This window comes from Phocoena phocoena, chromosome 13 (genome assembly GCF_963924675.1).
Source record: "Phocoena phocoena chromosome 13, mPhoPho1.1, whole genome shotgun sequence".
In the NCBI taxonomy this organism is placed as follows: domain Eukaryota; kingdom Metazoa; phylum Chordata; class Mammalia; order Artiodactyla; family Phocoenidae; genus Phocoena; species Phocoena phocoena.
This window is the reverse complement of record NC_089231.1, coordinates 40,207,402-40,234,289: the sequence shown is the minus strand read 5'-3', so window position 1 is coordinate 40,234,289 and position 26,888 is coordinate 40,207,402. Positions and strand designations below refer to the sequence as shown.

The window sequence follows — 26,888 nt, the reverse complement described above, 5'->3', positions numbered from 1 at the left end:
GATTAGAATTAAATTAATTTAGGAAGAAGTTGCTTGTTTATTTTTCCTGAACATGGTACATCTATCCGTTAGTCAGGTGTTCTTTTATGTCCTTCGACAAAGCTCCACAATTTTCTCCATGTCTTGCACATATTTTGTTAAGTTTATTTCCAAATACCTTAGGGTTTTTATAGCTGCTTTGAATGTGATGTTTTCCTTTATATATCCTAATTAGTTATTATCATGAAGAAGCATGATTGATGTTATATGTTTACCTTGTATTCAGCAACCTTGATGAAATAATGAATTAGCTCTAATGGTTTATTTATTGATTTCTTTTAGAGTTTCTATACAGAAAGCATGCTATCTGCAGATAATTTTGTCTCTTTTTAATCCCCTAATTCTTATTCCTTTTCTTGTCATATTGTTTAGACCTCCAGTACAATATCAGATTGAAGTGAGGATGCATAACTTTTCTTATTTACAATGTTACAGAAATGCATCGGGAATCCCATCATTAAATATGTTTGCTATAAGTTAAAGAATTTCCTTTCTAGTCCTAGTTTTCTGTGAAGTTCTCTATTGATGAGTAATGAACTACCTAACTGCCTCAAAACTTAATGGCTTTAAACAATAAACATTTATTATCTCATATTTTCTTTGGGTCAGGAATGCAGGAGTAGCTTAGCAAGGTGGTATTGACTCAGGATCTTATATGATGTTGCAGTCAAGATGAAGGCTTGACTGGGTCTGCTTCCAAAGTGGTTCACTTCCATGCCTTGCAAGAGAGTACTCTTTGTTGGCAGGAGGTTTCAGTTTCTCAGCACATGGATCTCTATAGGGATGCTTCAGTGTCCTTCTGATGTGGTGCTGCTTTTCCCCAGAGTCTGTGATCTGAGAGAGAGCTGGGAAGAGAACTGTGCTTTATGACTAGCCTTGAAATCACACATCATTACTTCCACCATATTCTGTTGGTTAGAAGCAAGTCCCTAAGTCCAGCCCACACTTTAGGAGGGAAATTGCACTCCACAAAAGTTACTTCATGTATTGATTTTTTTTTAGTCTGTCTGCCCCTGCAAAGTTGCACAAGAGCAGGGGCTTCTATCTGTATATCTTTACAGAGATATACAGAGAACCCCACTTTGAGCCTCAAACTTTTGTGTCCTCAGCTGTGGTTAACATCTCTTTGAGGGTATCAGAGGTACCTCATACTCAGCATGTCCAAAGTCAAACTTATATTTCTTTCCATCTTTTCCTCCTTTCCAAAAATTGGTCCTCTTTTACTGGTCCCTGTTTCTATGACTGGCAACACTCTGCATCCACTTGTATAGGCCAGGATTTCCTCCTCTTTACCCCCACCTGACTCATCCTTAAATCCCATTGAGTTTGTCCCTTAATACCTCTTGAATCTGCCCACTTTTATCCAGCTCCAGCTTTGTCGCAATCACAGTTTTCACCTCTTTTGTCTTTGATCCACTGGCCTTTGAGTGTTGGGCTCCTTCCTGCTATAGAGTCCTTGCTACTTACTGCCCCAAATGCTCATTTTCTCTTCAAATCATGTCTTCCTCAGGGAAGCCTTTTTGACAAAGTCAGATCTCTTTTACAGATGTGTATAGTGCTGTGTACCTCCCTCCAAAGCAGTTATCACGATTGAAATTTCACGTTTATGTGAGTGTTTGACTAATGCCTGCTTTCCTAGAGACAACTCTAAACTTCGTAAGGGAAGGAATATTTTGTTCATGTTTGTATTCCTTGCATTTGACACATTCCCTACATTTACTGAGTTTGTGTGTTTTGAATGTATGAAATAATAATAAATGAATGAATAGGTTTCATTATAGTTCTGAGAAATAGAGCAAATGGAATATATAATTAGTAAATAAAATAATCTTGCTTTTCTTTACAATGTTAGAGGATAAATATCATTTTTTAAAGTCTTTCAGTTTTTCTGGCAGAAATTTCAGCTACAAATTAAATGAACAGATCTATTGAAGGGTCTCATATCTCATACCTCTGCCTGGTCGGTACAGTGCAAAATTAGTCATTCTAGGTGTAGGTGCCTGAGAATTCAGTGTTCTTGGGAGAGGGGAGATAAGCACCTTAACATACTCAGAAGACTGAAGTTTTAGGTCCAAGGGAATGATGCTTCTATTTTCTCCAAAGCTGCTTTTGAGCTGAGACTCTCTTTTTAGGCTTGAAGTTTCTGGAGAGCCTTGGCTAGAAGTATATGGAGTAAGAGAAAGTAATTATTTAGCCCTAGAAAATACTGATCAACCTTTGGAAAACCTTTACATATGACACGTAGGATAGAATCAGAAGTTTACTGATATAATTGATCACTGTACTTTGACATTAATTCAGATTTTATACCTTCTAAAATAATTAAGGAGTTAAATGCATTTCATATGGAAGGTTTTAATCTATTGTGGTTGAGACAGAAACTCTGAGCTTTTAATAATTTCCAAGATAAATTCTGGTATGTATCACTTGAAGAAATACAAAACAGTTTTTCTCCTAAAATTGGAATTGTTTCTTTGAAGGATCCTCACCTCTCCTGTATTTATCTATGTACAGTAAAATTCACCCTTTTAGGTGTAGTCGTACCAGTTTGGACAAAATGACCGCTGCCACCACAAGCAAGAGATGGAATGTTTTCATCATCACAAGTTCCTTCACGGCCCTTTGAGAGCAGTCCTCTACTTTTCCACAGTCCCTGACAACCACTGATCCAATTTGTCTCATATAAATGGAATCATACAGTATACAGTATGCAGCCTTTTGTGACTGACCACTTTCACTTAGCATAAAGCTTTTGAGATTCATCAGTATTATTGCATATATATTAAGAGTTCTTTTTGATTGCTGGATTTCTGGGAAGTAGTATTTCACTGTTTGGTGTACCACAATTTATCCATTCACCAGGTGATGGACATTTGGATTGTTTCCAGATTTTGATGATTATGGTTAAGCTGCTATAAAGATTTGTGTACAAGCCTTTGTGTAGACGTACGTTTTCCTCTCTCTTAAGTAAATAGCTAGGAATGGAATTGCAGATTCTTGTGGGAAGAAACTACCAAACTGTTTTCCAGAGAGACTGTACCATTGTGCATTCCACTGGCAATGTATTAGAGGTCCAGTTGCAGCAGTTCCTTGATAGCACTTGGTAGTTTTCTTTTTTCCTTTCACTATTTATATTGCTGCATAGTGGTGCTTCATTGTGGTCTTAACTTGCAGTTGCCTAATAGCTGATGATGTTGAACATCTTTTCTTGTGCTCTTTTGCCACCTGTATCGCTGTTTTGGTAAAGCAACAGTTCAAACCTTTTGCCCATTGTATTGGATTAGGATTTTTAAAAATTGTATTTGCAGAGTTCTTTATATGGTCTGGATATAAGTAATTATCAGATATGTAATTTGTAAATATTTTCTCCCAATATGTGACTTGTTTTTTATTTTTTAACTGTCTTTTGAAGAGCAGATTTTAATTATAAAGTCCAACTTATCAATCTTTTTAAATGATTTGTGCATTTTATTGTTACCATGTAAGGAATCTCTACATAACTCAAGGTCTCAAAGATGTTTGCCTCTTTATCCTCCTTTCTCCCTACACCTCCTGCTTTCTCTGTACCGCTCCCCCAAATACACACCCACCCACTGCATTTCATCTTCACTTTTAGAATCTAATTGTGCTGCCTTGGAAAAATTAAATAGGAATGAGTACAGAGTTATAAAGATTTACATTTAAGTGTTCTGGGCTGTAAGCATTGAAAAAATTAACAATCAGCAGATTTTAGACAACACAAAACTACATTTGAATCCCAGCTGTTGCACTGGCAGTTAGACTGCTTGCTTTGCCAGTGACCAAAAGAGGTAGCCTTTCATGTAAAGTGGCTTGAAATATATACATACGTGTATCTCGCTTCTCTGGAGAGAACTGTTGGTCCATGACACTGTGCATTATAATGCTTTTGCTCCTCCCCTCACCCTAGTCACCACAGATGTCAGTTGTTGCTCACTGCATGTGACAGATATTGAGTAAGTATGATTTTGAGGCAAGAATATGACAGTAGCGTCCCTGTTCTCACAGTGCAGTCAGGAAGTGTTGGTTTGATGAAAGGAGGCCAATAGGCAAGAGGTCAAAGTCCCCAGAGAGATGAACAGAAATAATACTTTACATTTATAAGTATTACTTGGTATTTTGGGGTGCTTTTCAGGTTGCTGTTTAGCCACCTTGTGAAGTAGGAAAGAACTATTGTATCTTTTTCATAAATAAACTCTCTGGCCTGCCCTGAATTGTTTAGGTAGAGACATCTCTACTGCCCACCATGGAACATGCTACATAAAACTGCCCTTGTAAGCAGCTGCTATGCTGCCCATCAGCCCAGCCCTTCAGAGCTTCTGCTCATTGGCTTTCACCTGTGCCAAGTGTGTGTTTCCTCCATCCACTCCCCTGAATGCTCTTGGCTCATCTATCTCCTGAACAGCAGTGACACAGACCTTTGAGCCTCGGTGTCAGCGGCTCGGTGGGATGGCTCCTTACCTCTCTGAGGTCCCTCGGGCTGCTCCAGAGCTCCCCCAGATGAGTGCCATATGTGTCAGAAGTGTTTCTGGTCTAGCTATCCCAAAGGACAGTTCCTCCAGTCATTTTCTCATGATATTTGGGGGTGGGGTGGGGTAGATAGAAACTAAACATCAGGGAAGTCTGTAAAATTACTGTCAGAGCCAGGACTAGGGCTCAGATCTTGCAAATACCCTTTTCTTTTCTGTTATACTTTCCATGAGTCTTGTTTTTGAACGGCTGGTGACTAGCATTTTTAGAATGGGATTCAGTTGGGACAGAGGGATAAGAATCATTCCAATTCAACTGCTCTAGAAAAGCTACTAGGAGAACTCATATAAATCCTTGGACCCTGGGAACTGAATGTGAGTGGTTAAAATGGACTGGGAATTACTGGTTTCTTAAACTCCTGTGGCAGTTAATGGCTTAGCTTTTGCTTTCGTGTTTAATACAGCAATTGAATAGAAGGCAGTTAAGCCCCATGTGTTTGATGGATATAAGATAGTAGCTCACTGTTTTAATTTGAATTTTCCTCATTGTAATGAATCGAGCACCTTTTCACTTGTTTATTGGCTATTCAGATTTCCTTTCTGCAAAGTGCTTGTTTAGTCCTTTACCCATTTTTCTATTGGATTGTGTATATTGATTTGTAGGAGTTATTTGCATGTTCTTGTTACTATTTTTATATATTTTACAAGTACTCTTTCAAGTCTGATTTTAAAACTTATTCTTCATAGTAAAATTTCATATTCATATTGAATTAATCCATTGTTTCTTTTTTAGGTTCTGAATTTTTAAGTTAATCTTTTTTCTTTTTCTTTCTATAGGTTATGAACGTGATTTCTGATGAAACTGGATTGGAATAATTTTCATGATCTTTGTATATTTATATATATATATATTTTAAAATTTTGCATTTGACTTAAAGTGCCATGAGAAAATTTGCATATTGCAAGGTGGTCCTAGCCACCTCCTTGATTTGGGTACTCTTGGATATGTTCCTGCTGCTTTACTTCAGTGAATGCAACAAATGTGATGAAAAAAAAGAGAGAGGACTTCCTGCTGGGGATGGTGAGTGACATTTTATAATAGTGGACCTGTTTTGATATATATGTCACTTGTTTGTACTAACTAATTTGGAAACTATAAAATTTGAACATTTTTAGATTAATAGTAATCCCTGGCTTCCTATATATAATGATCATATTTCCATCAGTTCTCCAGTAGGTTCTTCTAACAGTTAAAAGTATTAAAGTATCCTGTATAGAATTGCTAAATTCAATTTGTGTGTTCAATGTTAAATGTAGTTAATTTTCTGGAAGTTATATTACCAAATACTGTAGGGAATCTCATAGCTGGAACTACCAAAATTGTACAGGAGATTAGTCTAGGGTCATAATGCTGAGTGGAGCGTTAAAATTGCATTATCAAGTATGAGAGAGAGTTCTCCAGCCTTCCCATCTCAGTCCTAAGGGAAGAAGTCATTCTAGGTAGATGTGGTCTGGTGAGTTTGTTTTGTTAATGCTGTAGATAGCTCCAGTTAGCACTTTTAGGGAGAGCTTATGAAAAGATCAGGCTATAAAATCTGGGCTGCAGTGAGAACACTGCAGTATCTGATATGGAAAAGGAAGGAAACACAAATATGAAGGACCTAGTTTGGAAGACTGACATTTTTGACAGAGGGCACCTGAAAAATTCAGTTTTAGACTCTCTGTGTTTAAACCAAAAAGACAAATGCTGCCTTTTATTTTTTTTTTAAACAAAATGAAAATGACTTTGCATTGTGAATTAGTAATTCAGCTATTCTGCGCTCTGAACTCTCTGTGATTAGTTATAGAATATCTGGCTAAACAGTAATTCTATTTTTAGGAATTATTTGTGAATGATTACTGTTTTATTTGAATATGTAGCCACATTTAAATATCTTGCACTTTTATAATGAAAGCACCTGGTCCCTTAAAATTTGCAATCTAAAATTATTTATTTGTATTGGTAGGTGTGCCTACTTATTGTAATTTTTACAGATGGGATTGTGTAACCAGTTCTCTTTATTTCATGGGAAATCTGCCTAAAATTAGGCTCAGTTCTTAACACTGGACTTTAGTAATACCTAGGTTAACCCCTGACTTTTTAATTTTCACCATCCCCATAATTTTTTTGCCTATTAATTTGTTGACTTTCCTGGTTTCCTTTATGGCCCTGCTGTTTAGTAAGTTTGTCGGGTGACAAGAGCTATAACTCTGTCAACATTTAAATCAAATCAAAGGTATTGCCATTCACCAGTAAGAAACTAGCATAATTCTTGTCCCAAATGGAACAGATTAACTTTACCCTCACTGCACCTTAATTCGTTACCATTTATAGTGGGAGCTCATGGTGTTCTGTCTTAAATGCAAAGGCATGAAAAGTAAGAAAGACTGGGACCTCTGTAGTAGGTGAAGGCACACTTAGTGAATGTTTTTTAAACTCTGATATGTGCTGGGCAGTGTGCTATGTGCTAGTGACATACACTTCAACAATACAAAAAAGTTCCTCCCTTTGGGGAATCCCAGTCCAACAGGAGAGAAAGAATATGGTAAAATTAGTGATATGATAGATAGCATACTAGAGATGTGCATGAGAGCAGAAGGAAGGAACACCGTGGGGCATCTGAGAAGGTGCAGCAAGGAAGTGTAATGCTCAAGCTGTAGTATCAGGGTGAACAGGTGTTTGTTAGGTTTGATGGGTGAGGGGAATACCTTCCAAGCAAAGGAGAGAAGCATGTGCAAGATAAGCAAGTGAGAGACAGAGTTGATGGATAGGAGAATGTGAGGAAAGAGCATGGGACGAAGCTGGGAGGTTAGCAGAGGCCACATCACAGGAGGCCTTTTATGACATGCTAAGGGTTTTGGACTAAATCCTGTAGGTGAGGCATGACATTGAAGGATTTTTTTGGCTGCATCAGGTCTTAGTTGCAGCATGCGGGATCTTTTGTTGCGGCGCACGGGCTTCTCTCCAGTTGTGGTGCGCAGGCTCCAAGGCGCGTGGGCTCTGTAGTTTGTGGCATGCAGGCTCTCTAGTTGAGGCCCGCGAGCTCAGTAGTTGTGGCGTGCGGGTTTAGTTGCCTTGCAGCATGTGGGATCTTAGTTCCCTGACCAGGGATTGAACCCTTGTTGCCTGCATTGTAAGGCAGATTGTTTACCACTGGACCACCAGGGAAGTCCCACTGAAGGATTTTAAACAAGGAAATCAGTAACCTGATGGGATCCAGACTTTCAGAAGGAAGTTTGGTGGTCACGTGGCTGATGTATTGGCTTGGTGTTTAAAAGCCAAAGTTCCTTCGGTTTTTAAATAAAAATAAAAGACACATTTTTCATTTTCACCAAGAGCTTTATTGAACAACATATTCACAGTTTTGTACCACTACCTTCTGCCATTTTTCAGGCAACTTCATAATTCCATCTTCCCAAAATTTTTTATCTTTTTGAGCAAAGAACTCTTTCAGGTGCCTTTTACAGTCTTCCAGGGGATTGAAATTTTTTCCATTAAGAGACTTTTGTAAAGACCGAAATAAATGGAAATCTGAAGGTGCAATTGGTGAATATGGCGGGTGAATCAGAACTTCCCAGCCAAGCTGTAAAAGTTTTTGCCTGGTCATCAGAGAAACATGTGGTTTTGCGTTAATCCTGATGGAAAATCATGCATTTTCTTTTGACTAATGCTGGACCCTTTTCGTCGAGTGCTGCTTTCAGTTGGTCTAATTGGGAGCAGTACTTGTTGGAATTAATCATTTGGTTTCTGGAAGGGGCTCATAATAGAGGACTCCCTTCCAATCCCAACATATACACAACATCATCTTCTTTGGATGAAGACCAGCCTTCGGTGTGATTGGTGGTGGTTCATTCACTTGCCCCACGATCTCTTCCATTCCACATTATTGTACAGTATCCACTTTTCATCGCCTGTCACAATTTGTTTTAAAAACGGAACGATTCGTTACGTTTCAGCAGAGAATCTCATGTGGAAATACGGTCAAGAAGGTTTTTTTTCGCTTAATTTACATGGAACCCAAACATGAAAGCGATTTACATAACCAAGCTGGTGCAAATGATTTCAGCGCTTGATTTGGATATTTTGAGTATGTTGGCTGTCTCCCATGTGATATAACATTGATTGTTCTCAATTAATGTCTCGATTTGATCCTTATCAACTTCAACTGGTCTCCCCAACCTTGGAGCATCGTCCAGCAAAAAGTCTCCAGCACAAAACTTCGCAGACCACTTTTGACACGTTCGATCAGTCACAGCACCTTCTCCATACGCTGCACAAATATTTTTTTGTGTTTCAGTTACATTTTTACCTTTCTTGTAATAATAAAGCATAATATGCCAAAAATGTTGCTTTTTTTTCTTCCGTCTTCAATGTTAAAATGGCTACACAAAAATTCACAGATTTTGATTTTTTTTTTTTTAATGCATGACATATGACAGCTGTCACAATACAGTCTAACAAAAATGTTTCAAATGGGGCTTCCCTGGTGGCACAGTGGTTGAGAGTCCGCCTGCCGATGCAGGGGACACGGGTTCGTGCCCCGGTCTGGGAAGATCCCACGTGCCACGGAGCGGCTGGGCCTGTGAGCCATGGCCGTTGAGCCTGCACGTCCGGAGCCTGTGCTCCACAACGGGAGAGACCACAACAGTGAGAGGCCTGAGTACCAAAAAAAAAAAAAAAAAAATGTTTCAAATGAAGTTAAAGACAAATAAGCACTACTAGAGCCATCGTATGGGAAAAACCAAACAAACTTCTTGGCCAACCCAATACTAGAAGGGAGTGAGACAGCAGAGAGTGGATGTGAGGCCGTTGGGAAGGTCTGGAGAAGTTCTTGGGGCCTACACTAAAATGACACTGGAGATGGAGAGGAAATAAAATATATGAGAAGTTTGTAAATAGTGGCATTTACATAGCATGGGGAGTCACTGAACGTAGGTAATAATGGAAAGTGAAAAGTCTAAGATGACTCTTAGGTCTTCCTCTTTGGATGAATTGATACGAGGTGGGGCCCCCAGAGGCGGAGTGGCTTTGGTGAGAAGGCAGAAGGATGAGTTGCGTTTGGAGCGTTTAACGTTGGGGTGTTGGGAAGGATGTTCTGCAGCAGAGGGTGGCTGGGGTAGAGCATGTGGGCGGCAGTGTGGGCTCCAGCAGTGTGTGGATGTTGGAAGAGACAGGCCAGTGTTGGAGAGGATCATGGAGGGTCAGCAAAGGGAAATAAGGCTTCTGGAAGTCAGAGTAGGGGGAGAAGCCAGAGGGAGTGGGGTCATGGAAATCCAGGAGTGATGTTTGTTCAGAGATTTTACCTGAGATGAAGAAGTGGTTCTGATGTGTTTCCCAGCAGGGGGCTTCTTGTGACCCTAGCAAGTACCATTTCAGTGCCAGTGGATTTGATATTACTGATGTGTAGCTTATCCTTTTAGGAAGCTTCCACACAAAGAGATAGTACAGTAGTTTAAAAGAAAGGAATGGAGCCAAAGTTGGTTTTCTATGAATGTATGTATTTTTTATGTATGTTGAGGGAGAGGTTTAAAATATAAAGTAATGAAGTAATACTTGAAAGAGCCAATTCTCAGCAGATGAGACAGTGTGGTGTCAACCATAAGAAAAGGATTATCCTTGAAGAGGATTCTAAGGTTAATACAGTTTTGGAAAACCACTAGTAGCATGAGCATCAAGGAAAAGGAGTAGCTTTTATACAAAGTACAGAAGTACAAAGTAAAGGAGAAATGGGGTGAAAGTAACAATGTGGAGCTATGAGAGAGCATCGTTACCTCCTGGGAGACAGAGAATGAAAGTTGTTGAGGGTTGTGAGGTTAATGGGCTCTGGGGAAGAGCTGGATTTAAGTCTGGTAGATGGGGCCCCTGTTGAGACAAGACGATGTATTGATAGAAGCTTTATAATGGCCTGGGGGCATCAGGGTGTTGAGTGGGACAGACTGAGAAGGCCATGAGCAGTGGAAGGATGAGAGAAGCACTGAGCAGTAAGCCAAGAGGTGAGTTAATAGCTGAAGGGAGAAACTTGGAGAGGCCAGCAGTTCCAGATGGGGCCCTAGAGCATCCATTTTTTCAAACTGTGTTCCATGTAGCCTTAAGGCATTGAAGGGGAAGAGTGAGGAAATGATTTAGGGAAGGGGGACAATTGATGCTAAGCAAGGAAAGTTTGAAAAATCTGCTCTGATGTGAAGTTTCAGTGCAGTGGGCGCCGAGAGGTCTCAAGTAGCATCAGAGGCCTAAGGTTAAGGCTCTCAGCATAAGGCTGCTGAGGAATTGTGGTGCCACTGAACAGATCTTTCATGAAAATTGTTGGGAGAGGGTTGATAGGTGATGGCATCAAGGATGTGGACCCTCTTAGTGGAATTAGCAAGTACGGTCAGTGACCTAGAGGAATGTAGGTCTTTTTTCATAGAACACATAAGGTCTCCAGGATATTCGTTTTCTATGGCATTTGAAAAACCAAATCAAAACAAAAAAGCAAAAAAATAATGAGCAGATACAACACTCCAGAGCAATTGTCTCAGTGTTGTGAGGACCTCATTTCTGAACTTCTTTGAACTGCTTTACAGTGCCAATTTGGTGAAATTTACCAAATTCTGTTCTTTATACTATTGTGTGCAAAAAGGTGTCTTATTTTTAAGCAGAATGGATTTGTTATCCTTATGATAATGCTTATAAGATTATCGTTGATATATTTAGTTTTCTAGGATTTTTACATTTACTTGTTACTTGCCTGCGTCAGGTAACAACAGGCCAGTCTTTGGTGTTTCAGAGGGTTGGTTTTGTTTTGTTTTATTTTATTTTCCTGAGCATTCTCTCTCATAGTTTTATTCTTGTATTTTATACCCCAGACTATCTGAGAATAGCAAAATTCTTCTGTTGCTAGAGAATTAGATTAGATTCCCTTTGAAAAAACACTGTTAGTGTGGGTTATGTCTTGGGAATATTTCTGCAACTCTTCTGCTTTTTAGAATTAACTCATTCATTCAATTTTTGGATTTGGATGTTGCATAGACTATTCAGTATTTTTACAGATGCAATTTCAAGTAGGAATTAATTCTTTCTGCCAGCACTGTACTTGATTTTCAGATTATTAAAATGTTGATTATTCAAGTTTTCATGTACTTCTGCTAGAATTATTTCAGTTGTCAAACAGTAGGAAAAGTTTGAGAACATATTTTATAGAAGAAACTTCTAATGATTAAAAACTTAAAAATATTGTTAGTAAAGGCTTTCAGAAACTCTTTATTACAGACTTTTAGTGTGCTTAGAGTTTTATTTGAACACATTGCAAATGAATTGAATATAAAATTGGAATGAGGGTTGAAACTGACAGGTGTTGAGGTAGCAGAGAGTTATCAATGAATTTTGTATGCAATAATATTTTGATGTTAAAAAAATCAGGTAATTTGCTTTGTTTATAGAATACATATTATATACACTAAGAAAGCAAAAACATTTCAGTTACCATTGTAAGCCACATGCCAATTTCAGAGATGTTAAAATATGGGAAAAAATATTTTGGAATAAGTGAAATATAGTGCATAAAAATAGTAAAGATAGTTGTATAATAAGGTAAGAAAATTGTTTGGGAGAAATGATTTTAGCCTTTTATCTTCCCCATCTTCCCCAAATGGGTATCATGTAACTTTATACCTCCTTATTCCACTTCCATGAGAAAAATACAAACTAGAAATTTGTAAGATTTATTAAAACACATTCATAGGTATGTCATGTGGTTTGTATATGTGAATTTTATTTGGCGGCATTCAGAGTGAACCTGTAGTTTTTTCGAAAATTAAATTTTCTAAAACATGAAACTTCTGTACATTGTCATGTAAATGAAGTTTAAAGTGTATAATAAAATGTTTGTTCTCACATGATACTTTGGAATAACACCTTCGTCACCCCCTTGTCAAAGTTGATTTGATTTTTAGAAATGATCTGCCTATAAAATTTTATGGCAATGAAAGTTTGTTTTTCAGTTCGGGAAATGATAATATCCAAACCCATTTCATTTGCTTTCAAACAAGTTTCACTGAACTCTTTTTTAATTTACATGAAAGAGTGGTAAGTAGAATACAAGGAAAGTTAATGCTTACTATCTTCTTTGTTAGTTGCTTTTTAGTACTGCAAGTGCATTAGTAGTAAAAATATTCACTAGCTAGTTGCATTTTATCCTGGCATCTTTGCCAAAGAAAATTAGTTTACTGGTTGGTGTAATTCTTCAGGATATTATAATTTCTAAATTAGAGTATTGTGGTGGATTCTGTAAGTCATGCAGTAGTCATATAACTTTTGATTAATGGCCATTTTAAATGCGGCTCTGAGATCTCGTGTATCAGTAGGTTAAAGTATATAATGTGGGTATTATACCAGATATTTAGATTATTAGTAAGTACCAGGTGACCAAATTTGTAAAATATTGCAGCCAGGAGGATTTTATATGTTGTGCAGTTTTGCCCAATTCTTTAAGACCTCAAGGCTAGAGTTTTACTTCACTGTGATGGGGCAGGATTTTAACTTTCTGGTCATGCAGTCTCTTAGGCTGTAAGCAATCAAGTTTATACTTACTGGTTCTTACCGTAATAATTTCTTGAGTGCTCATTCATGCTCCCCCAATCCTCATGGAAAATTTCCAAACATAAACAAAAGTAGAGAAAAATAGAAAATTGATCTCCCATATACCCATCATCTGGCTTCGACAGTTATCAACTCAAAGCTAGTCTTGTGGCATAGATACATGGATACCTCTTTCTTTTTGTCCTCCCCACCCCCATTTTTGGTTGTGTTGAAGAAGAAGAAATTGCTTTCTTTGTTTTCTCCAGTTTCCCACAGTCAGGATTTGCATCCCTTTAATGTTTTTTTTTTTTTTTTTTTTTTTATCATTTCCTCTGTCCCCTATATTTCCTGTGAATTGGTAAGTAAGTCCAGAGGCTTGATCAGATTCAGGATCTACCCCACCCTGCCCCCAGCAAAAATATGTTATAGATGGTGTTCTGTATAACTTAATATTCAATTAAAAAACTGAGTAGTGTGAAAATATTTCCATTTTAACTTTTCTTTAAAGCATCTTCTTATGCTAAAATAGGGCACAGGTAACTGAAGGATATTTATAATCAGGGCCACTAGATGTCTCCCACCTACTCTTCAGGTTATCTGTGCCATGCAGATAAAATAACTGTTACCTCTAGAACTCTGCTGCTTCATACTGACCCCTGAATGTCCCAACGCCCAAATCTGTTAATTACTCTTTATTTTCAGAGACAGGTAAGTAAGAATTGACTCTGAGAGTTTTATAATTTATGATTTTTAAAGTTTTAAAAGCTTATATAGGCATTATACTTCTGTACTTACATTTTTTATTACACGTGGCATTGAAAATTTTTGTCACTGAGAATTTTTTCTTATATTTAAAGAGCTTACTTGACAAAAATTAGCCAGGATTTGTTTTTAAAAATTGTATTATAGGGCTTCCCTGGTGGCACAGTGGTTGAGAGTCCGCCTGCCAATGCAGGGGACATGGGTTCATGCCCCGGTCCGGGAAGATCCCACATGCCGCGGAGCGGCTGGGCCTGTGAGCCATGGCCGCTGAGCCTGCGCGTCCGGAGCCTGTGCTCCACAACGGGAGAGTCCACAACAGAGGCCCGCGTAAAGAAAAAAAAAAATTGTATTATAAGAGTTTCCTATAATTTATTTCCTAATATTTTAACTTTCTTCCTGGAATCACAGTTCATTGTGAGAATGGGGAAGTTATTATCCACCATTTTTTTCCTTGATAGTCCTCTAGAATAGATTTTATATTCTAGACAGTTTTTGAAGACGCAGTGAATAATATTCTGCAGCTCTGGTATTGGTAGGTTGCTTTGTACTCCATCTGAACAGTCATCCTGTAGGTCAGCTTTACCAACTAGAGCTGTTCTTGGGCAGATGAAGCTTGGCTGAAATGAGCTGGTTTGTCTACTGCCTTGATGTCTTCATTTTTGTCCAGAGACTTTTGGGGATACCTAAAAAAAAAACTGTAGGAGAATAAAACTTTCAGCTTTAAAAATAAACAGGTAATGTACAAAACAGATATTTTCATCCCATTCTTACCCTCACCTCATTTTCTACCCATCCCTCTTAGATGGGGAGTTTAACAATTTTTTTTTCGAATTTAATATATTCTAGAACATATTTTTCTTGGAACACTTTTCAGCATCTCAAAAGCATATAGTGGGCTTCCCTGGTGGCGCAGTGGTTGAGACTCCGCCTGCCGATGTAGGGGACACGGGTTCGTGCCCCGGTCCGGGAAGATCCCACATGCCGCGGAGCGGCTGGGCCCGTGAGCCATGGCTGCTGAGCCTGCGCGTCCGGAGCCTGTGCTCCGCAGCGGGAGAGGCCACAACAGTGAGAGGCCCGCGTACCGCAAAAAAAAAAAAAAAAAAAAAAAAAAAACACATATAGCAAGGAACAAGATTTGGGAATTGCTGATCAGGAATATTATTCTTTTTACTAATATAGCCGGTCCTCCATATCCGTGGGTTATACAGAGGCCTGACCGTACCACACCTTTTTATATAAGGGACTTGTGCATCTGTGGATTTTGGTATCTGCAGGGCAGGGTGAGGGGGGTGTCTTGGAACCAGTCCCCCATAGATACTGAGGGACAACTGTATATTACGAGATAACATTACTTCTGATTAGAATTATATTTCTTTTTTTTCATTAATAAGGTTATTTACTAGATATATTTCAAATATGTAATCTACATATATGGAATACATAATTTTAACACATTCCACTTAGCATTTTTAAAAATGAAACATTTTTCTAGCCCACAAAGGAAATGTTAATACCTTTCCAAAGGTAGGAAGTTTAAGCCACATGAGGGTAGAGAACATGTAATGTCTTGTCTGCACTGATCCTCAGTGCCTGGCACAGTGGCTGCTATGATGTAGGTGCTCATTAAATATTTATTGTTGGAAGGCTGTATTTTCTCACTTAAGTGCAATAAAATAAAAAATTTACAATGAATGTTTGAACAAATAAAAAGCTCAAAGCATAAAAGAAATTCAAAATAAAGAAATTCTCAAGAATTATATTTCTTAATGCTCCACCTTGCATAATGCTTATTATAATGTCTACTATTGTCAATTCTAGGATTTCATTTTGACTTATTTTGAATAACACTTTTACTCACATATTAATTTAGCATATGGTTATAAAATGCCTGTAAAACAATGCTAAGCTCCACAGAAGGTACATGAATGAACAAAAAAATCCAGCTAAAAAAGAGATCATAATCTAGTTAGGGGAGGGTGTCATAGGCAGGTTTAGCGATCATAATAAGAGAGAACTATTGATTAGAGACATAGAGCCCTGGATGTATGTAGTAGTCAAGAGTAGTAAATGGTCACTCTAGAGAGATGCAGAAAAGCTGCAGGAGAGAAGCTGTTTTAGCTGGGCCTTGAAGGACAAGTGTGAGTTTGGTATTGCAGAGGTAGAGGTAGGAAGGAGATGACAAGGGAGGGGCCAGTGTGAGCAAAGGCATCAACGCAAGAAGACATGAGGCACATGGAGGAAAGTAGTGGGTGCTGTTTGACTGGAGGGTGAGGATCCGGGGGGTGGGAGGTGGAGACCCCAGCAAGTGATGGGTTTGGGAAGTTAGATTAAATTTCCTATTAAAGAGATTGGCCTCTAGGAGACCATGAGAATAACACAATGAAGGCTGTGCTTTAGGGAGATAAATGTGGTAATGATATCCGAGATGGGAGTGCCAAGGCCATGAAGTGATTCAGGTGAGTGGTGCAAAGTGAGGAGGTCTTGAGTCAGGACGAGGCGTGGAAGCGGAGGACAAGGTGGCCCCTAGGCCGTGTCTCAGACTGGGAGAGGATGGGCTCAGAAATGGCTCTGGTTGTTGAGGACATAGTTTAAACTCAAATGTTATTAAACAGAAACATGAATCAATTGTTATACAATTAATGTTAGTTAAGTTTCCTCCTTATTCTTAGTTCTAGAGCCAGTACAAAAGCCTCATGAAGGTCCTGGAGAAATGGGGAAACCAGTCGTCATTCCTAAAGAGGATCAAGAAAAGATGAAAGAGATGTTTAAAATCAATCAGTTCAATTTAATGGCAAGTGAGATGATTGCACTCAACAGATCTTTACCAGATGTTAGGTTAGAAGGGTAAGTACCTAGTGTGGTCCTAATAGTATTTAATATGGATGAAAAGTATGTTATGAATTCCCAATAAATTGCACTTTAGTGTTGACTCTTCTTAAAGTGGTTGTTACATCACTAAGTTACTACCTACCCCCCCACTTCAATAATTAAATGCTGATAAAATAATACCTCAAGTTCTAGTGATCATTGGGACTATATATTTTAGGCTTTGGAAGATAATTGTTTATCTTGATAGATTAGTAGGGATTTTAAACTTCATTATTTACAAAACATTTATATAGTTAATTTTTTAATTTGAATTTTATTTTTTTTTTTTATACAGCAGGTTCCTATTAGTTATCTGTTTTATACATATTAGTGTATACATGTCAGTTGCAATCTCCCAGTTCATCCCACCCACCCACCCCCGCCACTTTCCCCCCTTGGAGTATATAATTAATTTTTTACAAGATTCTTTTAAGTTGTGTGTAACTTAAAACGGTGAAGTATACAGTCATAAGCATACAGATTACTGAATTTTTACATATGTATGTACCTGTCTAACCATCATCCAAATCAACTTATAGAACATTTCCATCACCCCTGAAAGATCTCTTGTGTTCCTTTCCAGTCAATACTCCCACCCCCCAGGGGCAGCCATTGTTTTGATCTCTAAACATAGATTAGCTTTGTCTTTCTTTGAACTGTTTATAAATGGACCCATACTGTTTATATTCTTTGGTGTCTCTGAGATCCATATTGTTGCATATATCAGAAACTTATTCTTGTCCATTGCAGTGTTGTGGTTTGTTATGTGAATATACCATAGTTTATTTACATGTTGATAGATATTTGTGTTGTTTCCACTTATTGACTATTGTGAATAAAAGCTATGGTGACATTTCTGTGCACATTTTAGGAAGACTTAAGCTCTCATTTCTATTTGGTGTACGTATTGGGGAAAGAAATAGGGTATACACTTAAGTAGCTTTAGCACGTGCTGCCAAACATTTTTCCAAGATGGTTGTAGCAACTTACACTCCTACCAGCAATATAAGGCCCAGTTGTGCCATACAAAGAAGGTAATACAAGGTATCTGGACTAGAGGACAACAGGCCCAGTTAAAAGCAAGGGAACTGTACAGAGAAAGGTAGATCAAGTGAACATATGCATTCTAGCTGTTGAGACCCCCTAGCCACCTTGCTTTCTGTGGCTCCCATTAATGCCAGCAGCCAGGCTTTATCCCTCCAGGCAGGAGATTGGAAGATCTTTATCAGCAGAATTGGACTAGCCCTAGAGAAAAGCAGAACAACTGCAAACACTGACATCAGAGATTCTCCAACTTAATAGCATAGCCTGATCACTCCAGTGGAGTATACTCATAGTCACTAAGCCTCACTTAAATATTCAGAGCTTATATTCAGTTTTTTTGCCTTCCATTTTTAGTAATAGATGACCAAGGAATACTAGACATCACAGGAAACCCTCAAACATGTAAAGTGTAATTCAAAACTTTAAGCAACTTGGAGGAAGCAAAGACTGACTATTCAGGGGGAAGAAAACTTAAAAAGAAATAATTAGTAATCCCAATGAAATAAGAAAACATATTACAACCATAAAACAAGAATAGGATACCATTCAAAAGATAGACTGAGAGGGCTTCCCTGGTGGCACAGTGGTTGAGAGTCCGCCTGCTGATGCAGGGGACACGGGTTCGTGCCCCGGTCCAGGAAGATCCCACATGCCACGGAGCGGCTGGGCCCGTGAGCCATGGCCGCTGAGCCTGCGCGTCCGGAGCCTGTGCTCCGCAACCGGAGAGGCCCACGTACCGTAAAAAAAAAAAAAAAAAAAGACTGAGAGAACCTAAAAGAGCTTTTGGGAATTAAAACAAAACAAAACTCAATAGCAGGTTGGGAGGAAATCTTCCATAAAAATAGATCAAAGAGATGGACAATAGTAAAAGCTTATGAAATTGAACTATCAATGAGGACCAATATTTGATTAATAGGAGTCTCAAAGAGAACAACGAAAAAGGTGAGGAGAGGGATAGGCAGGTGGGAAGGAGAAAATATATCCACCAGATTTTCCAGAACTGGACTGTACAGGTTTTGGATTGAAAGACCATTAAGTTTTCAGGACAATAGATGAAAACAGATTGCACCCCCAAGGCATTGTGACTTTCAGAACACTGGCAATCATTCCCTGAAAAAGACCTCTTATAAGTTTCTCTTGAGAAGAAAGCAGATGACAGTCAAGGGATTATTTATCAGAATATCTTCAAGCTTCTCAGCAGCAACTCTGGAAACAAAGGAGCAAAATTCTAAAGGAAAATAACTTCCAACCTAGAATTCTGTATGCATCCAAATTAACAATAAAGTGCACAGGTTAAATAAGGACATTTTGGGAATGCAAGGTCTCAAACCATTGAACTGCCACCACATATCTTTTCTTGGGAAGTTACTGGCTTGGGCTCCACCGAAAGAGGACTTAAATCAAGGAAAAGGTTGACACAGGATGTAGAAGACAGGAGATATGATGTGCGAGAGATGGTGGGAATCTCTGGAAGATGGTGTAAGGACAGCCACGGGTGAGAGTTGGGCAGGCAGAGAGGCAGCCAGCCCAGGTGGGAGCAGCTCAGAAAATGCTCACCAGGAGAGACTTCAAGGAAATGTTGTTGAAGTCATACCTGATAAGGCTGAATGTCTTGGAGAGATTTAGACAATTGATGGAGAATTTGGGATTGAATTAGTAATAAGTACATAGAAAACCATTGCAAGAAAAAAACTAAACAATCATTAAATCCAGGGAAAATTTTTTAAAGTTGTTCAGAGAAGGCAAAGGTAATCATAGTTTATTACGTGGCACAGCTATGAATAAGTCATAATAAGGTAACCATTGAATATTGTGCATGTAAAAATTAAACTGAGGGGATATAGAGTATTCATCCAGCAAATTGGTTAAGTGGACATCAGTCAAGAGAAGCTTCATTGTAAACTTAGATTTTCACAAACTGTGTACTTTCCTGAGTAATTTAAGAATTATTGAAGAAAGCTAGACTCCTCAGGGAAGTCTCAGTAGTGATGTCTGCGTTAAAAAGAACCTTAACTATTATTGTTTATAGTAGAGTTGGTTTTGCGCTTTTAATAATTCCTCTAAATACATCACCACTCTCAACACATTTTATTGTTTATTTTTTAAAATCTTTTACATGGTTCTTGAAGATACTTTTACTAATGAGTAGCTTATACGTATATTAAATATATTATAAACACTAGTTTTTGCACAGTGAACAACTTCATGATATAAAGATCAGTGTTTAAATGGTGTGATACGTGTGCTTGTGCACCAAATTTTGGGCTTGATGAGGACTTCTCAGACTTGAAAAAATCCTGCTTTGTGCTGGATTGCTAGTCCAGCTGCTAATACGCAGTCCTTCTGGTCAACCATTGGGTCTCTGTGGGATAGGCTGCTTCATGGGGTGGCACAAAGTCACTACTACCACTGAATAGCCATTTTTTGCCTTCTTGTTCCATTTCTGTGCTTTTATCCTTTTTTAAAAAAAGAAGTTTTGAAAAACTTTTTATTATGGAAATTTTCAAATATATACAAAAATAGAGATAATAGTCTGAACCCTAATGTATTCATCACCTTGCTTCAACAGTTCCTAAAAGTTCTCTTTTATACCCTCTAAGATGTCCTGCAACAATCTCCTTCTCCTGGTATTTACACTTCTGTGTGGTCTCTTCCTGTGTTGTGCTAGGGTTGGTCTGTATGGCCAGGAGTACAAGTGATGGAGTGTCATTTTCAGGACTGGGTTATAAAATATACACTATGGTTTCCAACTTGGTCTTTTATTCTCACTTGGATCATTGACTCTGGGGTAAGCCAGCTGACATGACAGGAATGGCCCCGTGGAGAAGCCCACATGGTGTGTGGATTTGGGGGATCAACCAGGTGAGTGAGATTAGAAGCAGATTCCCCAACCTCAGGCAAAGACCTAACCGTTTGCAAATATTACAATATTTGTCTCTTAAAGATAGGACTCATAGAACAAAGAAAAAGGAAAGGGAAAAATCATGATACCATTTTTCATACCTAAAAAAAGTCTTAACAGTGATTCCTTGATAACATGAAATATCCAGTTAAATTTCCCTAGTTATGTCATATATTTTCCTTTTTTAAGAGTGTTTGTATCGGGATGCAAATAAGGTGCACACATTGCAACTGGTAGGTATCTATCTCAAGTGTCTCTTAGTCTGTAGGTTCCTTCTTCTTTTTTCCCTTACAGTTTATTATTTGAATACGAGGTAGAGCATCTTATATCTTTCCTGAGTCTGCATTTTGCTGATTGCTGGTGCCATTGATTGTGTTCTTCTGTTTCCTCTCTTCCCTGTAAATTGGTAGGTTAAAGGCATTTTGTACCAATATCCTTGAAGTCAAGTAAGTTGTGACCTATTAGACAGGCCTATTATACGTCCCATCAGTCTGTTTTCTATCATTGAAACTCCTATTAGCCAGGCATTGGACTGCTTGCATTGATTCTCTTAGTCCCTTTTATTGTTATCTTTTCTCATCTTTCTGTTCTACTTCCAGGGAGAAATGCTAGGCTACCTTTCAGCTATTCTTTTGAATTTTTTATTTGTTAAATTTTTAATTACTAAGTCGTTGCTGTTGTTTTCTGAATTAAAGATACAGACACAAAACCCTGCAACTTAACTTTTTTATTCACAGAAATGTTTGTGAGATGTTTAGTATGTAACATTTTAATCTTTCTAGTTTTTAAAGTAATTTTAACTTTGGTTTACAAAATTATCAGTCCCATGAGGCAGGCTGCTGTTAAGTGCCTCAGAGAGATTGCTGTAGCTCAGGACAATTGAATCAGGTTTGAATCCAGGTCTTCTGACATTTAATTCCCTTCTTTCTCTGCCTAATTGCTAAAGGTTATTTTTTTCTCATTTTCTTAACTATTACTTTTAATGTTAGATGAAATTCTGGAAACAGATTAAAATCATGTATTTAGTAGAATTCTCCTTATTTTCTCATGTTAGATAAGCTTCTCTAGATGATTTGGATAAACTCTGGGAGTTGGCTCTGCTTATAATTTTTAAGACTTAACGGTTTTATAATCTTTTACGTGTTTTCAGTAACGTTGTTATAATTCTATAAATAGTAATTGGTAGTTCTAAGGCTAATATGTATTTTGTTTCCGTTAAATACAATTTTGAAAACAATATTCTAACATAAATTTTACTCTTTGTATCTGTATTTATCCTCTTATAGTATGATTTCTACCTGCTTCATGAAATGTAAATTTTTGTTATACAAGTTTAGTGAGTTCCCTGAGTTTTTGTTTTATCTGTTGCCTCAAAGACACACGTGATGATTAGTAGTTTAAAAATATACCTTAAAATATTTATCTTGAAGTATTTTTTCTTTTGTGGTTTTTTTTTGGCTGCTTCGGTTGCTGTGCGTGGGCTTTCTTTAGTTGTGGCTAGCGGGGGCTACTCTTCATCGTGATGCGCGGCCTTCTCATTGCGGTGGCTTCTCTTGTTGCGGAGCATGGGCTCTAAGCACGCGGGCTCAGTAGTTGTGGCTCGCGGGCTCTAGAGCGCAGGCTCAGTAGTTGTGGCGCATGGGCTTAGTTGCTCTGCAGCATGTGGGATCTTCCCAGACCAGGGATCGAACCCGTGTCCCCTGCATTGGCAGGCGGATTCTTAACTACTGCGCCACCAGGGAAGCTCTCTTTTGCATTTTCCATCTTTCACTAGTGATCTCTCAGAAATTTTATTCTTTGGAAAACGTAGCTTTCTCTTTCCTTATTTTAGCTATTAATTTTTTTTGAATGAAATAGTCTAAACATTCAGAAAGCTATAGGAGATAACAAAGTTTTGTATCAAACACTAACTTTATTGAATTTTAACAAGTTGCCATATTCTCTTCATATTTTGTTTTTAAAATAAAGCTTTACAGCTACTGTTGAAACCATTTGTGTACCCCTCCCCAGTTGTATTCCATTACTCTCTAACCATAGGTGTGATTTTTTACATTTATCATTACTGTGCATGTTTATCTATTATCTATTATCTGTCTACCTAAATAATATATAGTTTCGTATTTTTAACAACAAATTCTAGCATAGCATATGCACATATTCTTCTGCAACTTGAAAATTGTTCAAGCATTGATTTTGAAATTTGGCTATATCATTACATGTAGTTCTAGGTCATTCATTTTAACTGCTTTGTAGAAGTCCATTGTGGGAATATACACCATAATTTATCTATTTTGCTTTTGCTTAGTTGTGTATACTTTGCAGTTACAGAATGTCTGTAAATATCCTGTTTAAACAAGCATGTATTCTCTTGTACAGATGTAACAGTTTTCTGTGGAACAGTGCTTTCCAAATTGTAGGTCATGATCCCTTAGTCGTTAATGGATCATGAGATCAATTTAGAAGACCTTAGGCCTGAAGGTTTTTTTTATGGCATTTCATACACAATGTGAATACCTGTTAGCATTTTAATTAGTGAAATAGAAGATATCGGAGTGTATCTCATGTAATAAAAGTTTTTTTTCATTAATCATTGTTTCAGAATGTATGTTTTAGGGTGACTTAAAATGTATTTGTTACCATGTGTTATGGTCAGTTGCACAGAGATGTGAAATAATCGTGTTGAGAGGAATGCACTTTTTAATTTCATTTGATGTTTTTAAAAATTGCTCCCACTGTGGTTTCACCAGTTTACATTTTCCAGCTGCAGTGGATGAGAGATTACATTGCTCTGCATATTCATGCAGAGGATAGTAGTGGCATGAGTGAGATATACAGTGGCATGGAAGAGGCTGGCACAGGTGAAGTTTTCAAATTCTGATTGTATGTTTAAGATGGAAGCTCTCAGAATGCTGACAGGTTGGATGTGGAGTAAAAGAAAGAAGGAAAAGTTAAGAATTTAGGCCTGATTAGCTATCTGAATTAAAGTGATACTTGCCAAGATGGAAAGGAGAGTAGAAATATGGGAATAGAAATCAAGAATTGTTAGCACATATTTATAAAATCCTGGAGTTCAGGGGAGGGGTTGAAGCTGGAGTCATTAAGGGATAAGAGAATTTAAAGTCACGGGACTGGTTGACAGCCACTGAAGTGGATGAGGTGAAAAAGGGGTTAGGGAGCTAATGTTCCAGCCTTCGAAGATTGAGAACAGGAGGAAGAGCTAGCAAGAGGCTGAGGAGAGGTGAGGTAATGTTTCAAGGGGGAAGTGGCCAGCTGTGTTAAATGCTGCTGAGAGGCTAAGCTGAGATCTCTAAACTGACCGACGGTTTCAGTTTGTGGAGAGGCTGTCGGACAGGATTGTTTCTGTGGAGTGATAGGCAATGAAACCGTGGCTTAAAAGAATGGGGAGACTTTCCGTTCTGTAATGGTGGCCTTGGTGATCTGGACCAACTCTCCAGATGAGAACATCTAGAGAGTTAGAAAAATCATCCTCTTGAAAACATCCAGAGGTTAGAAAGCACAGCTTAGAAGGTAGTGAAAAATTACAGAGCCAACATCTGGGAGAAGATGGAAACCCAGAGAAATGAGCATAGAATTTGGAGGCTACTTTTTATCTAGAGGCATCTGCTGAATCCAAATGGTATATACTGAGAAACTAAATAGTGCTTTTGACAGGAAAGAAAAGATATTGGGAGCAAGAGGGACTTAATGAGGTGCTGGCCGTGTTCTATTTCTTCACCTGAGTCATGATTACATGAGCATTTGCTTGTGATATCTCGTTCGCTCTAAATTTATGTTTTTTGCACTCTGTTATGCTTCCCGTAAAATCAACTTGAAAAAAGAGTGGGAGAAACAAAGTGGGAGGGAAGCAGTGGAGACAGCAAGTATAGCAGTGCTTTTGAGGTGTAATTGTTGGAAAAAGAGAAATGGGGCAGTTAGCTGGGGAGATTGTGCAATCAAGGGAGACATTTTCTTTTTCTTCTGTAATATGGCATATAGTACAACATGGTTGTATGTTGATAGAAATGATCCCATTGAGGGAAAGTTTGAGAGGGGAGTATTATAGCAAGAGCATTCAACTTGAGCGGGTGAGAAGGAATGTAGTTGGCTTCAGACAGGAACAGGGATAATGCAGACATTGTATAATGGGGAAAAGGCACAATGTTTATGATCACAGATGTCTACAGGATGGTCAGTGTGTTGATGGGAGTATGGAAATCCTCATCTGATGGCTTTTTTCAGTGAAATTAGAAACAAGGTTAACACCTGTGAGTGAGGAGGGTAAGAAAGGTATTGGGAATCTCAGGAGGTGTGGAACAGTTTGCAGGGGTTAACTAGGACGTGTAGTGGGAACACTGGATAGTGCTGGAGCCTCCTTGAGGTTTGTGTTTGTAAATTGAAAATGAGACCATTCAGCATGCTCATATGTTTTCTTTAGCCATATTCAGCAGCCCTTGTGCAGATGCAGAATCAGCAGAAAGTTGGATTTAGCTATTGGGATATTACCAAGTGAGTGAGATAGAATAGGGAGATACAAGACAGTGATTATAATAAAGAGTCCTGGAAAACATGCAGAGGGTCACAGAAAGTAAAAGGATGGAAGGGTCTGGATTTGAGATCCCAATGAAGAAAGCTAAGGATCTGGGATTATTGGAGTAACTGAGTGGGAACAAGCCAGGATGTCAGGGGGAGGGAGTGGGGATGGGAGGTGGAAGGAGCAATGGTGACCAGAGATTGGGATGCTTAAAATGGAGATTATCCGTAATGATGTGGTCTAAGGGTATAGCATGAAAGTAAGTGGATGAGATATGCTGGAGGAGAGCAGAGCAGAGCAAAGATCTGAGAGGCCAAGTGTTGATAAATCAACTGCATGGAAACTAAAATGACTGATAATGTGATGACAAGACTAGTGATGGAATTGGTAGGGAAGGTGACAGATGACTGTACCAAGGATGGGTTGGCAACTTCTGATAGCACCTTCTTTAAAGGACCTGAGGCTTCTTAGGGAAGAGGGAGAAACATAAGTCTTAAAATAGCGATGAGGAACAAGGGAGATACTTGCCCCCACTTCCAGACTCATTGGTGCAAGAGATGTTGAAGAAAAGCTAGCCTTCTCTTGAAAGACCACTCAGAAGGCAGTATTCTTGGTGATATTTTAATTAGTGTAGAATATGAAGGGAATATTCAGAGAATAGATTGTGAATATTCGGGAACTTTGCTAATGACAGTAACCATGAATTCCAGAGAGCACAGTGGAAAGGTTTAGAGATTATGAGCTTTAGTTAGCCAAATCGCAATTAGAATTTGGGTAATTCACGATGACTTGGAAGGCTTGCGTTTTTTGTTATTTGTTCATAGCATTATCTTCAGTACCTAATGCTTTTAAAACATTTTCACTGGATCTATAATTATGTGTCTATTCTCATTTCTAATACTGTTTGTTTCTTTTCTCTTTTTTCCTTAGGCAGTCTTGCTAGTGGTTTGTAGTTTTTAAGTTTTAAAAGAGGAGTAGCTTTTCCTTTTGTTTATCCAGTTTTTAAAAACTTGTTTTCTACGTAATTATCTTTTCTTCTATTTTGTGTTTAATCTGTTTTCTCACTTGCTTAGTTAAATGCTTAACCTGTTAATTGAAAATATTTTTGTTTTCTAATGAATTCACTAAAGACTCTAAATTTACATCTGTGAATCATGTCAGTGTACCCTGCTAGTTTTATATGTAGTACTTTCATCCTAATTAATTTACAAGTAGTTTGTAATTTCCATTTGATTTCTATTCAACCCAGGATGACTTAGAAGTAAATTTTTAAATTTCTATGTACATTTCTTTTTGCCTTTTGATTTTCTCATTTTTGTTATTGATTCCTAGATTAATGATCAGTAAAGATGGTCTTTTTGAAATGTGTTGAAACCTTTGTGATCTAGAAAGTGCGCAGGGTTTTTTAAATGTTTCCTCTGCTGTTGAAAATAACATGGTCTGGTTGCCTGTTACTTTTGTTTTTTTCTTTTAGTGTGCATACTCTATTAGATTCTGATTAAGTTGTATAAAAAAAGAACTCCCACTATGATCGTGGATTTGACAATTTCCCTAACTCATTCTGTTAGTTTATTTTTCAAGGCTGAATCGTTGGATGCATTTAAGACAATTTACTGTGTGTGTGTGTGTGTGTGTGTGTGTGTGTGTGTGCGCACGCGT

The 26,888-nt window shown here is 38.1% G+C and overlaps 1 protein-coding gene across 2 annotated transcripts in view; it reads left to right on the top strand.

The window, feature by feature from the left end:
- GALNT1 (polypeptide N-acetylgalactosaminyltransferase 1) overlaps positions 1 to 26,888 on the top strand; it is a 199,436-nt gene that overhangs the window by 123,605 nt on the left and 48,943 nt on the right. The window contains exons 7-8 of one of the 2 annotated variants that reach the window (XM_065890586.1): positions 5,364 to 5,607; positions 16,554 to 16,728. In XM_065890586.1, coding sequence (XP_065746658.1) covers positions 5,469 to 5,607; positions 16,554 to 16,728 — 314 coding nt within the window. In that variant the 5' untranslated portion in view covers positions 5,364 to 5,468. Of the gene's footprint in view, positions 1 to 5,363; positions 5,608 to 16,553; positions 16,729 to 26,888 lie in introns of those variants that run through there. The other variant, XM_065890587.1, reaches the window with a different exon arrangement.